At 37.2% G+C, this 17772-nt stretch overlaps 1 protein-coding gene across 1 annotated transcript; it reads left to right on the top strand.

Moving 5' to 3' along the window:
* The first annotated feature begins 13681 nt into the window (after nt 1-13681).
* LOC112172645 (disease resistance protein RPV1) lies at nt 13682-15454 on the top strand. Its single transcript, XM_024310065.2, has 2 exons — nt 13682-14441; nt 14683-15454. Exons 1-2 carry the CDS (start codon nt 13951-13953, stop codon nt 15269-15271), a joined length of 1080 nt encoding a protein of 359 aa, XP_024165833.1. The 5' UTR covers nt 13682-13950; the 3' UTR covers nt 15272-15454.
* The last annotated feature ends 2318 nt before the right edge of the window (nt 15455-17772 follow it).

Raw genomic sequence — 17772 nt, forward strand, 5'->3', positions numbered from 1 at the left:
GAAGCCTGCTTAAGTCCATAAATTGATCTTTTCAGTTTGCATACATGATCTTCTTTTCCTGTTTTCACAAAACCTTCAGGTTGTTTCATATAGATGACCTCATCTAATTCCCCATTCAAAAAAGCTGTTTTCACATCCATTTGATGCAGCTCCATGTTATAATGAGCTACTAGAGCCATTATAATCCTAAATGAGTCTTTAGTTGAAACTGGAGAGAATGTTTCTGTATAGTCTATCCCTTTCTTTTGTGTGAAACCCTTAGCTACTAGCCTGGCTTTGTGCCTTTCTACATTTCCATTTGCATCTCTCTTTGTCTTAAACACCCACTTGCAGCCTATTGGTTTTTGGCTTGGGTTTGGTTTAACCAATTCCCATACTGAATTCTGCTGCATTGACTCAATCTCAGCCTTCATAGCCTTCTGCCATTCTTCAACTTCATGGCTCTCAACAGCTTGCTTGAAGCTTGAAGGATCATTATCTTCACTTAGAATATCAGTTTCTTGCAGGTACACTACAAAATCACTATCTTCCCCATATACTGGTCTTCTCTCTCTTTGGGATCTCCTAGGCTGAGGTGGATTTTGTTCTTCTGCAGGGTTATTTTCTAAATGGACATTATCCGTAGGTTCATCTATATGAGGTTCTAAGCCTACTGGTTCTTCTAAAGCTTGATTTTGGCTTGGAGTTTCTGTATCTGCATTATTTGCATTGTTTGACTGAATTAAAGGTAAGATATTCTGTAAATTTTGGTTTTCAGTAATTTCTTCTAACTCCAAGGACAAGTCTTCAAAGTTAGTATTACTAAATCCTTCATCCAGAAATTTTGCTTGATGAGTTTCAAAAGTTCTGGTAAAATTTTGAGCTGCATAGAACCTATAGCCTTTAGATTTCTCACAGTAGCCAATAAAATGGCAACTGACTGTTTTGGATTCAAGTTTCTGTGTCTATGCATTTGGCAATTTTGCCTAAGCCTTGCATCCCCACACATGACAATGATGCAAGCTAGGTTGCCTTCCACACCACAACTCAAAAGGTGTTTTTTCTACTGATTTACTAGGTGATCTGTTGCAAATATAATTTGCAGTCTTAAGAGCCTCACCCCATAAAAATATAGGTAGACCTGTAGTGCACATCATACTTCTCACCATGTTTAATAAAGTCCTATTTTTCCTTTCTGCTACTCCATTTTGTGTAGGATTATAGGGAGTTGTGTACTGAGCCTTAATGCCATTTTCCTGTAAATATAGTGCAAAAGGACCCTTCTGCTGGCCTGCTTCAGTGTGTTTCCCATAGAACTCCCCTCCCCTATCAAATCTCACTAGCTTAATTTTATTCTCTAGTTGCAATTCAACTTCAGTTTTATAAATTTTGAATGCATCTAGAGCTTGTGATTTTTCTGACAGTAAATAGATATAGCAGTACCTGAAAAAATCGTCTATGAATGTGATGAAGTAAAAATTTCCACAGATAGTTTTGTGTTTAAATGGACCACATATGTCTGTATGTATTAGTTCTAATAGGTTTTGACTTCTTAAGGCCTTTTTCTTTCTGTAGTTTGTCAATTTCCCTTTAAAACACTCAATGCAGTCATTTAAATCTGTATAATCTAATGCAGGTAAAATTTTATTTTTCTCGAGTGTTTTCAGTCTTTCTTTGGATATATGGCCTAATCTTCTATGCCACATATTTGCAGACTTATTATTGAACAATGTTCTCTTTGTACCTGTGACAGTGTTATTTTTTATAGTGTTTTGATTATTTTCAATCAACATAATTTCCTGTTGAGCAACAGAACAATCTAATTTCAAATAATCATGCACAAACACACCACAGCCAAGATAATTTGAACCCTGAAATAACTTTATTCCACTGAAATCAATAATGAGTTTGCAACCAATTTTAACTAAAAGACCTACTGAAATCAAATTCCTTTTCAAGGAAGGAATATAATAAACACTATCTAGAAAAAGAAAATTTCCTAAGCCTAAATCAATCTTCAGAGTCCCGATGGCCTTAACTGCTACTCTCGAACCATTTCCCACACAAACTTGGACCTCACTTTTCTTTGGTGTCCTCCTGTTTGTTAAACCCTGCAAGGAATTCGTAATGTGTATAGGTGAGCCTGAGTCTAACCAGTAAGAGTGAGATGCTATATTAACAAAATTAACTTCTAGAGAAAAGACAGAATTTGGAAAAGACTCACCCTTCTTTATCATCCAAGCCTTGAAACCACTGCAGTCTCTCTTCATGTGCCCTATTTTCTTGTAAAAATAGCACTTAAACTTAAAAGGTTTGTCAGCTTTATGTTCTGCAGGTTTGCCAGGTACTTTAGTGGTGGTAGTCTTCTTGGCCTTAAGTATGTTCTGTTTCTTCCACTTAGGCTTCTCAACTAGGTTGACTGCAGTAGCTGGTCTGCCTTCCTTCCTGATTCTTTCTTCCTCTACTACACAGATAGAAATTAACTTGTTCAAATCCCAGTTAGACTCTTGGGCATGGTAGGAGGTTCTCAGGTTACTGTAGGTGTTAGGCAATGACTGAAGTGCCACATGCACTACCTGAGAGTCTTTAACTCCCATGTCTAAATCCCTTAGCCTCGAGTTGAGGTCAATTAGCTCCATAATGTGGTCCCTCACACTTCCTTTTCCTGAAAACTCCAGCTCATTAAATCTTTTGGATAGCCTAGCTGCCTCAGCTTTGTCACTCTCCTGATATTTATCTCCTATGGCTTCTAGAAAATCCATGGCAAGCTCTGGCTCAATGATCGAGCCCCTAACTGTGTCAGACATAGAAGTTCTTATCACATTTTTGGCTTTCCTATTGGCGCTATACCACTCCTTATAGTATTTTCTATCTTCTTCTGTGCTCTCAGTGTCTAGCTCTAATGGCTGTTCCTCAATCAAGCAAAGATCCATATTTTGATGCATAGACAGATAAAATTCAACTTGGTTTCTCCACTTCTTATAATTCCATCCATTAAGCAACTGAATTTGGCCTATAGTGACCACATTTAGACCTAAAAACACAGAAAAATAAAGAAAATAAGATTTCTGCAGTAAAAGATTTTATCTGTGTGTTAATCTTTAAAACAAAATCATGTATTTGAATAACACAAGCAAAAGACATAAAATTTAAAAGTAGTCATGAGCTTTAAAATTTTAGCAGATACATGATTAGTTTTCCATAAAACCCCATAACTAAAATAACATCAAGTAACACCTTTGTGGCATAAAACTCAACATTCTAAAGTTCTAAATCACCATACTGCATTTAACAAAAATCAATCATTCCTTGAACCAGTCAAAATCTTTGGATAAGAAAAGCTTCAAGGTATCTAAATAGATAGTTGTGATTACATATGATGTTGTTCTGCATTTAGAATTACACAGTGAACAACTTCTTTGGAAGACAAAATATAAGTGCAATTTTAAATGCAGAAACACAAGTTCCAGTTTTGTTAAAACTTAAAATCCTTGAAGAGTGATAATGAAAACTTGCTTTGTGCAAAAAGACCAACACAATCTTTCAAGAATATCAAAACTAGAATTAATAACCATATGCTCAGTTTCTGTATGAACTTATTAATTTTATGCCATGAAAATAACAATACTGCAAATTTTATGTTGGGAGATATATTCCTAATTGTCAGCTAAAAACCATGGCATACTTAAAACAACCAATACTCAATCAAAATCATCAAATCATACCATCACAGTAATCATATAGTTCTCAAAACCAAAACTTCATATCACACGATTACAGTAAGTCATTCAACCATATATGCAGAATTCCTTCAATATGCATGATCAAGCATTCCAAATATGATTATGACAACCCTTTCCATATGCTAAACAGTAATCCATATGACAACCCTTTCCATATGCAGAAATTGAAATACAAGTTCTGGGATTCCCAATGAACATACCTTGGCCTCTGCTACAGCGCTGCAACAAAAATTTTATAGCGGAAGCAAAAGAAAACAAGCAGCAATTTCAACCCTTCCACATGATCCAATCAATTCTAAAGAGGGGTCTTGAATCCCATAACCGAGAATTTATCTCAGTGAGCCCTAATTCAATCCGATCCCTAAAGCAAAAGTGACCGTTATGTTCCAACGGTAATATTCTTAAATTTATATATTAATTTTGGACTCGGGTTTGGGCTTATTTGCTTAATGAATTGGATTAGTATTAAAGTCGGGTTAAAACCACTTAAGGCCTGCTTTTAGTCTAAACAGAAAATAGTTTTCACAATATGAATTTTCTGAACCAAAACAAAAAACGCATGATATGTGTTTTATGAAGTTCCTAAGCTCTGATACCAATTGTTAAATCTACATGATGCAACAACCAACACATCAAACACAAGATCATATCATACAACACATATACAATATCAATTAAACCAGCTGCACAACATCCACACAGAAACTGCAGAATAGCTTTTCTAGTGGTACTAGGACTCCACCTGGATCATTGACGCTCTGGATCCCTGCAGAAACAACTTGACCAAAGTTAGACATCTTGAGCAACTGGAACTGAGAATGAATAGCAATAGAACTAGAGCAGAAAGCCTTCTGTATGTCAACACCAAAAGCTTCAGAATGGGGCTGAACAATATGCTTAACAACAGGTGATGAATACAGGGACTTTGCTCCCTTTATATATTGGCCAAAACCACGAGTTAGACTCATCCCATAAGGAGTCCAACACTTCTTCATGTTTATCGAGATAGGAGACTTAGAGTTTATCACAAACACTTAATGTAATTCAGGTTGATTACAAATGAGTTTCCTACTTCTACTAGGAGATATACACCCATGTAGATAACTGGAATTAGAGTTATATTCATGTACTTCTTGTTATTTACATAGGATTAAATCAGCTGGTTTGATCTCAATGTGATTAAGATAATGTTGAGTCCACATATTCTAACACTAATTTGTCATCAACTCGTATAATCTTGCTTGAAAAACGTGTAAGAGAAATTTCTCCAGGTGAACAAGCTAAAAACTCCTTGATCTTGACAAAGATATATATAGTTGGAAAACTCGATGTGCGCGATTGTATGAATTTTCCTTCAGTTGCTAGCTCCAGCTCCAAAACTTTTCACTTCAATCTATTTACTCGTAGCATGCTGATGTAGAGTCGATTGTAGACTCGGGACTAGAAATATTTGTATGTGTTCCGATTTAGTTGTGAATCCAGTAGTCAAGACATCTGGTGTAATTATTGTGGCTTAAAACTGTAGGAATGATGTGTTTCATAACAGCTAGACTCACCTGGTGGAATGCTGAAGCCAGACTTTTTGTACCAAGCTAAAGCCACTGAAGAGATTAAGAGAACATATGTAAATGGTGAAGAGGATGCTATCAGTAGCATTATATTATTTTATCATCTCAACGAAGGACAGCTGGAAACAACCTATTTGCCCCAGTGAGTTATACCACCTGGATAGCTTAGTTTTGGATAGGCTTTTTTCTACAGATGATTGGATTAAAAAGAGGGGTAATTGGGAAATGAAGATGCAGCAAATCCCTTCGAAACATACTCCGGTACAGAACTACTGAAGTTCAAGTTGATCAAGTATATATATATGGTTAGTTTGTAACATACATATCTACAACCCAAAAGTTCTTCAAGTATGGTTGAAGCTGAACAAGTGAGTGTATCAAGGAACGCATATGGGCAGGTTGATCAAGGAAAGAATAAACATACTAAACGAATACCTTTATCTTATCAATTCTCTTGGCAAGGTATAAGTGTATAACTGAAGACTACATCCATTCTTCAAGGGAGCATCTGTCATTTTTCACAAGCAATAACCAAAAGGGAAGTGATATTCACATTTTTTTTTTTGCCCTAAAATTACCATGCACACTCCGGTTCTGTTTAAATTTGAACACACTTCTTTGTGTGAGTAGTAATCCAAAACACAAAAGTGAGTGTGAGTATTACTTCTCATAGCTTCATCCCAAATAAATCATCCCACATACACGTGCTGTCGTCAAATTGCAAATTTGAGTGATTGATTTTTTTTTTTTTTGGCTAAAATTTGATTGGAGAGAGCAGAGCCTTCCAACCTGAATTAATAAGAGCTGGATGTTACAAACAAAGGAAGGGAGGACAACGCCCATACCCCTAGTCAAAAAACAGAAAAACTAAAGAGGTTCTAACCTCTAGTCTAACAGATTAAAAGCGATAAGAAAACTGCAACTCAAATAAATTAAAAATTGGGAAGACCAAGTGAGTCTCGTTGACCAAGTGAGTCTCAATGCAAATTTGAGTGATTGTACTTGGGTCTAAGGTTTAAAGTTTTCGAAATTATTGTATTTAAAAAAAAAAATTGATTCTATTGATATTTGAGCGAAGTCCTAATCAGCTACTTCCAGGGACATCCTAAGATCACCTTCGGTAATTCTCTATCTCTCTTTTTGCAAAGAGGGAAAACAAATAAAGAAAAGGGCATAAAATACCTTCCCAGATTCATGAAACCTTGCATTGAGTTTGTTTATAACAATAAATGTGCAGGCAAGCTAGTAGATTTCAATCCCAGGAATTATGTTTTTGGTCACTACTATATTGATTTGGGAGTAGAAAATAAGAATTCGATGTGTTTGTTATGCTTCGATACAATACAATTCATCTCCAAAATAGGAGGATTATAAAGAGATACAAGAGAAATCCTAAAAGGAAAATATCTCCTATAACTATACAGAAAACGTAATCTAGACCTACAAGGAAAGTAAATATTTACAAAATATTCTACACTCCCCCTCAAGTTGGTGCATAGATGTTGATCATGCCCAACTTGCCAATTGAGTTGTCAAACACTTTCCTTGACACTCCTTTTGTAAGAACATCTGCTAATTGATCTTCTGTATGCACAAAAGGGAAACGGATAATCTTCCTGTCCAGGTTTTCCTTAATGAAATGTCGATCTACTTCCACGTGCTTAGTCCGGTCATGCTGAACTGGATTATGAGCAATTGCAATAGCAGAAGTGCTATCACAATGTAAGTCCATAGGTTTCTGGAGTTTAAAACCCAAATCTTTCAACACGTTACGAATCCACAACATCTCACAAACTCCATGTGCCATACCTCGAAACTCAGCTTCAGCACTTGACCTAGCGACAACCTTCTGTTTCTTGCTGCGCCAAGTTACAAGGTTTCCTCCAACAAATGTAAAATATCCAGATGTGGATCGTCTGTCTGTCTTATCACCAGCCCAGTCTGCATCCGTGTACCCCACAACTTCCAACTCATTCTTTTTTTCAAACAACAAACCTCTTCTAGGTGCCATCTTAAGATATCTCAAAATACGATACACTGCATCCATATGCTCTTCACTGGGACAATGCATAAACTGACTAACCACACTCACAGCATAAGCAATATCAGGCCTAGTATGAGAAAGATAAATAAGCCTCCCTACTAGACGTTGATACATTCCTTTATCAGTTGGAACCTGATCCGGATAGATAGCAAGGTTGTGGTTCATCTCGATCGGTGTCTCAATAGGGTTGCAGTCAAGCATCCCAGTCTCAGCTAACAAGTCAAGTACATACTTACATTGGGACAAAGAAATTCCCTTCTTAGATCTTGCGACTTCAATTCCAAGAAAGTATTTCAATTGCCCAAGGTCCTTCATCTCAAATTCCTTAGAAAGATACTTTTGTAGGGCCTCCATCTCTTTTAGATCATCCCCTATGACAATTATATCATCAACATATACTATCAGAGCAGTAATCTTACCCTGACTACGCTTGATGAACAAGGTATGATCCGAGTTGCTTTGTCTATATCCGAACATCCTCATAGACTTGGAGAATCTTCCAAACCAAGCTCTAGGAGACTGTTTCAAACCATACAGAGATTTCTTCAACTTACAAACCTTGCCAGTATCGCAAGGAAAATTTTTGACTCCTGGCGGTATGTCCATATACACTTCTTCCTCCAAATTTCCATTGAGGAAAGCATTCTTCACATCAAATTGATGTAGAGGCCAATCTTTAGTCGCTGCAAGTGAAATCAAGATTCGAACAGTATTGATGTTTGCTACAGGGGCAAATGTCTCTTCATAATCAATTCCATAGCGCTGAGTGTATCCTTTGGCAACTAATCTGGCTTTGTACCTGTCAATGCTCCCATAAGCTTTCAGTTTTACTGTAAACACCCATCGACATCCAACAGTCTTCTTCCCAGCAGGCATAGTCACAATATCCTAAGTCAAGTTTTTCTGCAAAGCCTCTAGTTCTTCATTCATCGCTTGAGTCCATTTAGGATCCGCCAAAGCCTCATGTACACTACTAGGAATAGATACAGTGGATAATTGATCAACAACAAGTGCATGTGACCCAGACAACCTATGGTTAGACATGTAATTAGCTATAGGATACTTGGCTTTAGTTTTGATGTCTGGTTCATATTGTTTCTTAGGAATACCCTTGGTAACCCTCTGTGACTTCCTAGACTCAATATTACCTACCCCATATGATTCATTCGAAATTAAAGGTACCTGTGGAGAAGCATTCGCAGCGGATTCTTCAGTTGACGATGTAGAGAGGGGGAAGAACTCTGATAGATGAGAACTCTAAGTTATAATTTCTTCATTAGGCGAATCACGGCTGGGTTGTTCAACGGGTAACTCGGCAGTTTGTGATGTTTCATATATTCCAGGACGCATTGAGGCGTCGTTGTCAACCTCAAGAGGAGTGCCAATTCCCTGGCGTGTAGCATGTTCTCGGTTCAACAGGTGGAGGTCACTTTGGGAATGCATATTAAAGTCTTGGGGTGTTGCGTCAGTTTCTTTTGACAATTGGCTGGTCACATCAATGCTAGTCAGCTGGTAAGGTTGTCGGCTGGACCCCACTGTTCTGCTGCAACTTCTATCCTCACTGACCGAGCCGACAAGGACTGGGCCCCCACTGATTGGCAAGACAAGGACTGGGCCGACACCGACTGGGCTGACATCAGCTCTGTCTTCGCAGGTTACGGACCCCACTGGTCCAATGACTGGGCCAATTAGTCCACCTTCGCAAGATTTCGTTTCGTTTCCTACTGCCCCATCCTTTTCTTTTCCTACTGCCCCATCTTTTGTGGCGTCTTATTTTGGTATTTGAGAATTCCCAATGCCAAATCTTGACTCCAAAGCTTCTAATTCTTTGAATTCTTCAAATGCAAATAAATCCTGAGGATTTCCTTCACAATTTCTCTCCCCCTGAAGGGAAGACTTGGAAACTCCCCCTGACTAATAAGGCTCAGATTCGCGAAACGCAACATCAAGAGAAACATACATAGTACCAGTAAGAGGATCATAACATCGATAACCCTTTTTGAATTCCGCATAACCAACAAATATACACTTACGGGCACGGGGATCAAGCTTGCTGTGTTGAGGCTTGGGAATATGAACATAGGCTACACATCCAAACACGCGAGGTTCAAGATTTGGTAGTGACGGAAGTGACAGAAGTTTCTGAAGTTTCTGTTGAGGATTTTGAAATTCAATTACCCGAGAAGGAGTACGATTAATGAGGTAAGTGGCGGACTTCATAGCTTCTCCCCAATATTCACGAGGTACATGCATGCCAAATAAAGAGGCACGGACGACTTCAAGTAACTGTCGATTCTTCCTTTTTGCCAATCCATTCTGTTGAGGAGTATATGAGTTAGAAGTCTGATGTCGAATTCCATGAGATTGCATAAACTCCTGCATAGGACCATTAATATATTCTCCGCCATTGTCAGATTGGAAAACTCGAATATTCTGTTGGTACTGTGTAGACACCATCTTGTGAAACTCTCTGAACATGGAACACACATCACTCTTGTTCTTCAATAAAGATACCCACGTCATACGAGTACAATCATCAATAAAAGTCACATAATATCGAGCTCCAGAGAAAGACGGGATCTTGGCAGGACCCCAAACATCAGAATGAATTTTCATAAACGGAATGGGACTTCTATTGAGACTAGGTGAATATGAGATTCGATGACTTTTAGCCAGTTCACATACATCACAATGAAAATCTGAATCACTAACAACCGAAAATAAATGAGGTTGTAGTTTCTTAAGATAACCAAAAGACAGATGACCCAAACGATGATGCCACAGCCACATTGTTTCCTTAGCATTCTCTACTCCATTGACCTGATTCACTTATCCTAACAGCTGTCGCTCTCCACTTGCTGTCAGATCCAAGTAGTAGAGTTTCCCTCTTCTAACACCATAACCAAGAATCCGCCGAGTCAGAATGTCCTGAAACACATAGAAAGAGGGATAAAACGTCACAATACATGCTAGTGCTAGGATAATCTGGCTAACAGATAGAAGATTATATGCTAATGAAGGGACAACCAATACAGAGTGAAGGGTTAACGTGTCAGATAGGACAACAGAGCCTTCTCCGGTTACCGGAGTTGGAGTACCATCAGCAGTAGAAACAATATTTTGAGAGGAGGGTTTCAGCTTTTTCAAGAGGCTAGGATCATTAGTCATATGGTCAGATGCACCTGTATCAATTATCCAAGAACTATTCATAGATACCTTACCCTTCATACCTGACTGTGCTACGTTAGCGGAAGCATTAGATGGTTGCTCTTCCTCTGCAGTAGCCACGGTAGCTTTTCCAATGTTCTTTCGCGGTTTCTTGGTGAAATTCCACCAACCAGGGTAGGCAATTACTTCATAACACCGTTACTTGCTATGACCCAAAACTCCACAGAGCGGACACTCTATATTTGCATATGGATTTATTCTACCTGGAGTTAAGAGGCCTGAGAAAGGACCCATTGAGCAGAAAGTAAGGGCCTGCACGTGACCAAACAGTTGGTGTAGCAAGACTTTAATCAAACACTTTAATCAAATAGCAAGAGGTCTTGTCAGCTAGTATTCAATCAACCAAAGGTGTGCAGCAACTTTTAATTAAATAAAGGTGTGCGGCAATTTCAATGTGGTGATGATGACTTCAAAAGTTTGGAATGCTTCAAATCAAACTGCAGGAGATGGTTGACTAGGCCTAATTAACAAAGATGGTTGACTAGGCTTAATTAACAAAGATGTGCAGCAGTTTCAATACAATGATGATGACTTCCAAGAATTCAATGCGGCGATGATGACTTCTGAGAATGATTTCGAACTTCAGTGGTTTGTGATGTTTTTTTTCGGTATTCGGGTTTCGGGTTTCAACGAAGAATATAGTGCAAGTTCAAAGGATTGAACCTGCTCTGATACCAAGTAGAAAATAAGAATTCGATGTGTTTGTTATGCTTCGATATAATACAATTCATCTCCAAAATAGGAGGATTATAAAGAGATACAAGAGAAATCCTAAAAGGAAAATATCTCCTATAACTATACAGAAAACGTAATCTAGATCTACAAGGAAAGTAAATATTTACAAAATATTCTACATTGGGTCTCTCTTATATGGTTCAATTGAAGTGTGGGTTTCGCAAATTTATTTGCATGTCTACTGTACATAGCTTCACAAAGTCATGGGCATCTCTTAAAAAAAGTTTTTATTTTCTTTGCTGTTTGATTTTTCTTTGTGGTTCAGTTCGGGTTAGATTTCATTTATTCTTTAGATGATCTAGCAGCACATGTGTTATAGAGCTTATAACCAAAAAGAAATTTTATTGGGTGGGGAGAAGCCTCAGCGCAAATGTTGTTGCGCATGAAGAGACGACATCGATGTAAAAGAAATATTGATGCTTTCAATGATATATATACAGATCCTATCTAGAGTGAGGCCTCGCTTTGAAATTTCAGAGTGAGGTTAGGGTTTAGGGTCATTTTTCAGTCACATATCCACATCTCAACCGTTCAGTTTTTAGGTACTAATGCATAGATCATCTCTGCAAAATTTTAGCCAAATTGATGATCGTTAAGGCATTGATAACTGCCTCTTAAAGCTAGTACGGTTCAGGTTGGACATATTCAGTTCGTCCACTGGTTTAAGCGTGTTGATACCTTAAAGATCATCAATTTAGCTGAAACTTTGCAGAGATGGTCTATGCATTAGTACCTAAAAACTGAACAGACGAGATGTGGATATGAGACCAAAAAGTGACCCTAAACTCTAACCTCGCTCTGGATAAAATATATATATATATATATATATATATATATATATATATATACATATCCTATCCAGAGCGAGGCATCGCTTTGAAATTTCAGAGCGAGGTTAGGGTTTAGGGTCACTTTTCGGTCTCATATCCACATCTCAACCGTTCAGTTTTTAAGTACTAATGTATAGATCATCTCTGCAAAATTTCAACGAAATTGATGGTCTTTAAGGTATCTAACTCGCTTAAACCAATGGACGAACTGAATCTGTCCAACCTGAACCGTACTAGCTTTAAGGCAGTTATCAACGCCTTAACGACCATCAATTTGGCTGCAATTTTGTAGAGATGATCTATACATTAGTACCTAGAAACTGAACGGTTGAGATGTGGATATGCGACCGAAAAGTGACCCTAAACCCTAACCTCACTCTAAAATTTCAAAGCGATGCCTCGCTCTGGATAGGATCTGTATATATATATATATATATATATATATATATATATATATATATAGGGCTATTTTAGTAAGGGATCTTTTTTTGATCTTTTATAGGGATAGGGCATTTGACCAACTTTTCAATCATATTTTAGCATCTCAACCGTTCAGTTTTTAGTTCATAATGTGTAGATCATTTCTGCAAATTTTCAGCCAAATTGATTATAGTTAAGGCATCCAAAATGGTGATTTAAGATTATAAGTATGAACGGTTCAAGTTTGACAGATTTGGTTTGTCTATTAATTTAATTTAGTTTAATATCTTAACGATCACCAATTTGGCTGAAAATTTGCAGAAATGATTTACACATTATGACCTAAAAACTGAACGGTTGAGATGACGAAATGTGATCGAGAAGTTGGTCTAATGCCCTATCCTTAGAAAAGACCAAGACCCTTTTCACTGAGGAAGAGTCATTTATATATATGGATCTAGATCCTCTATCCTTATTTGTCCTTAACTTTTTATTTCAACCATTGATTTTAAAATCTAATGGTTCCTAATGATCCACGTCGGCAAATGACTCTTAAGGGCTTAATTTTTGGTTTTTCCCATACTGACGGTGTTATTCACTGCTTCTCTCTCCGTTAGTCCTCTCCCATTCCCAGTACATAACTCATTGAGATTTTTTCTCAACTTTTTTAGTCTTCCTCTGAATTGGTTGAAGCTCAGTTTCGATGGGGCAACCGATGCTTCTTCTAATATGGCTGCTGCACATGGAATTAGGTGTTGACGGACCCGGTCCGTCGCCGCAATGTGCAGTGTTTTCCCACTAGTTCCATCTCTTTCACTACTTGCAACACGCCAAGACCAATTAAGTAGTTCCCTCGTCATGCAATTTACCATCGATCTTCCGTTTAGGCTTTTAATTAATCATCAGTTTGGAGATATAAAATTTGGCAAATTGCATTATATCTTCCCACTAGTTGACTAGTTCCATCTCTTCCCCAAAGTCAAGCATCTCTGTCTATTATACTTTCAACACGCAAGACCAAGTACTTCCCACGTCTTCTCTTTCCATGCAATTTACCATCTTCCTTATATATTTTTTAGTTTATTATACTATAAAAAGCATTATATTAGTGGCAAAATGCATAACCCACTAGTTCCATCCCTTTCAGCAATATCAGAAGCATCTCTGTCTATTATAACACCCAAAGACGTCCAAGCACTTCCCTCGTCTTCTCTTTCCCTGCAATTTACTATATATCTTCCTTTTATGTTTAATATATATCAGTTTGGAGTTATAAAATTCGGGAAATTATATGTATGAGCGTATTCTCCAAACGTACACGTGTACTCGATTGATTACTTATAGCTCGCCACTGTGTGTTTGGAGGAACAAATTTGTAAATTTGGATCACCATAAAATTTCCAATGGCTTTGAGCAACAAAAAGGTCTCCACCTCAGCTCCTCGATGGAAATATCATGTGTTCTTGAGTTTTAGGGGTGAAGACACCCGCAAGGGTTTTACAGATCATCTCTTCAAGGAATTGAAGGAGCGAGCAATCAGTGCTTACAGGGATGACCCGAATCTTGAAAGAGGGACTACTATCGATACAGAGCTCATGCTGGCAATTGAACAGTCGAGGTTTTCAATTGTCATCATTTCGAAAAACTATGCTTCTTCTGATTGGTGCTTGCTTGAACTTGCACATATTTTTCGATGCATGAAAGAGGATGGTAGGATCATGCCAATCTTTTATGGCGTAGAACCTAGAGATGTACGTCATCAAACGGGAACTTTTTCAGAACATTTCACCGAGCATGAAAAGAAGTTGGGAAAAGATGGAGAGAAAGTGCGCGAGTGGAGAGATGCATTGACAAAAGTGGGTAAACTTGCTGGCTGGAATTCAGAGAATTATAGGTAAACATGAATGAACAACTAGTACACATATATAGTTTTGCTTAACAACAATAAGATCTAATGCTTGAATTTTGTATTTCGTTCTATTTTTATTAGCTACATATAAGTTATTTACTCATTTTTATACAGGTTATACTTTTAGCTAGACTATTCTATATATATATTGGCCTGGAAGAAAAAAAAAAGGTAATGTCTAACATTATCACATGATCGATTTTCTTTTCTTGTCTTTCTTTTGTAGGTACGACACAGCGCTTATCAAAGAAATTGTTGATGTAGTGTGGAAGAAAGTTAATCCTACATTTCCAGGGGAAGATCCTACACAGAAATCGGTCGGACTTGGTAAAGTCAACAAAATAGTTTCGCTTTTGAATCTAGACTCAAATGATATTCGGCTCGTAGGAATATGGGGAGCGGATGAGATAGCCATTAAAACAACTGCTGACTTAGTCCATAATAGTATTTCTGATCATTTTGAAGTAAGCAGCTTTCTTAGAGAAATCAGAAAGGTTTCCAAAAGTAAGAGTTTAGTTTATCTTCAAGCTCGGCTTCTGGAACAACTAAACGGAAGGTACGTACCAGTTTCAGATGTTTATGAGGGAAAGAATATGACAAAGAATTGTGTACGAAATAAAAAGGTTCTTCGCATTCTCGATGATGTGGATCAATCAGACCAAATAGAAATCCTGGGTGGAGAGAAGGACTGGTATGGCAATGGTAGCAGAATCATCATTACATCTATGAATCGAAATCTGCTAGTAGAACATGGCATAGAAGAACCATATTTGGTGGAGGGATTGAACAAAGATGAAGCTCTTCAGCTCTTCTAAGTTCTAACTGAAGACTTTCCAGAAAGATCAACTATATTACTATATTATGTCGTATATACGCTCATAACAATGTTGAAGTACCTTTACTATAATGTTGGTACTTTATAATGTACTATCACTTTTTAAATCATGTATTGTTCTGTGGAATGGCATTTTGTTAATAAGTGCTTCTATTCAGACTCCTAACATTTATACTTGGATTTTCTCTAATTTTTGTAAAAATCTAATTCTCATTATGCTCTCTGAAAAAAAAAATAATAATAAATAAATAAATTTAAAAAAAAAAAAATATATATATATATATATATAGGCCCTTCCATTAAGGGATCATTTTTTTTTGTCTTTTATAGAGATAGGGCATTAGATAACTTTTTGATCATATTTTGACATCTCAACCGTTCAGTTTTTATGTCATAATCTTTAGATCATTTCTGTAAATTTTTAACCAAATCGGTGATTGTTAAGATATTAAACTAGAATAAACCAATAGACGAACATGGATGGCAATGGGGAGGGTAGGGTAAGGGTATTAAATTACCATCCTCATACCCGACTTCATTCTTCATCCCCATACCCGCCCCAATCCCCATTAACAATATTACCAATTTATTATATAAAAATTTATACAAACAATTATGGATTGTAAAATATGAAGTTAAAATTGAACATCAAAATAAAATAAATTTCTTATTTCAATCAAGGAAAATTAACATGTTGATAAAGATCTTTTATTAAAAGAATCTTCCTTTTTTTGAACATATTTATTAACAGAATTTAAATATTGACAAAAAGATGAAGTTTACATAAATATTTATTTATAAATAATATCAAAAATATATATAATAAATATATATATATATATATATATGTGTGTGTGTGTGTGTGTGTGTGAGTGTGTGTGTGTGTATTTCGTATAATTCTTATTGGGTGGGGATGGGGATCAAAATACCATCCCCGCCCCGTACCCGATTTCAGAATTCGAATATTGGGGATTCCCATCCCCGTTACCCGATTTTCCCCGAATTTCTCCCCATTAGGATCGAATACCCTATGGGTACCCTACCCGATGGGGTTTTTTGCCATCCCTAGACGAACCAAATCTATCAAACTTGAACCGTTCATACTTATAATCATAACTCACCATTTTGAATGCCTTAACAATTACCGATTTGGTTGAAAATTTACAGAAATGATCCATACATTAGGACCTAATAACTGAAAGGTTGAGATGTCGAAATGTGATCGAAAAGTTGGTTTAATCCCCTATCCCTGGAAAAGACCAAAAAAAGATATCCCTCACTAGAAGGGCCTACACACACACACAAACACACACAAATTTTATCCAGAGCGAGGCCTCATTTTGAAATTTCAGAGCGAGGTTAGAGTTTAGGGTCACTTTTTGGTCTCATATCCACATCTCGACTATTCAGTTTTTAGGTACTAATGCATAGACCATCTCTGCAAAGTTTCAGCTAAATTGATGATCTTTAAGGTATCAACACGCTTAAACCAGTAGACGAACTGAATATGTCCAGCCTGAACCGTACTAGCTTTAAGAGGCAGTTATCAATGCCTTAACGATCATCAATTTGGCTGAAATTTTGCAGAGATGATCTATGCATTAGTACCTAAAAACTGAACGGTTGAGATGTGGATATGTTACTGAAAAATGACCCTAAACCCTAACCTCACTCTAGATAGGATCTGTATATATATATATATATATATATATAGGAGAAATGATAGAAAAGGTCAAAATGACCTATTTATCACTTTGTCACTTGATAAAAAAATTCATAATGAGATGTTAGTAATGTTAATTTAATTTAATTTTTTTTTAGAGTAAATGAAGATTTCATTGATAATCGCAGACCAGAACAACACTTACAAATTTCTCAGAAATTAGAATCATGCACCATTTACTTAAGACATCGAAGCTTACTTAATCAAGGACCCTAACAAACTACAACATTACCCTACAAAGAGATAATTTTGTGTGAAAACTTCTTTTGCCAATGCGCTCAATTGCAGTGCTCCAGAAACTTCCATTATCAAGATATAAAAAGAAATATCATAATCTGCAGGCTAAAAACCCACCTAACTACACTTGTTAGCGCTAATTAAGGAACTAACAAGTATAGCCTCCTAAAAAAATAGGGAATTATTGGAAATAAATAGCAAAAAAAAAACTATTTAAAACCATAGTAGCCCAAAGTAGCCCAAAAGCCACCCAAGGCCCTATAAAACCAAATGGCCCAAGCCCAAGTCGTAGGTTGCCCAGTCCATGACACCACCACCCTGCTTGCTCCTCCTATGCTGTCTCACCACCGTCAGCAGCACCTCCTCCACCTACCTCACACTGGCTAGACGCGATGCCCTTCCCCAAAACAAAACCAGACCACCCAAACCCACTCGGATCAATTTGATCCGATCTAAGCATAGTAACCTGACGCTGCCACTCCAAGCGAGCTTCGCTTCCACTACAACGCCAAGAGCCACCA

The sequence above is a fragment of the Rosa chinensis genome, chromosome 6 (assembly GCF_002994745.2).
Source record: "Rosa chinensis cultivar Old Blush chromosome 6, RchiOBHm-V2, whole genome shotgun sequence".
Taxonomy (NCBI): Eukaryota; Viridiplantae; Streptophyta; class Magnoliopsida; order Rosales; family Rosaceae; genus Rosa; species Rosa chinensis.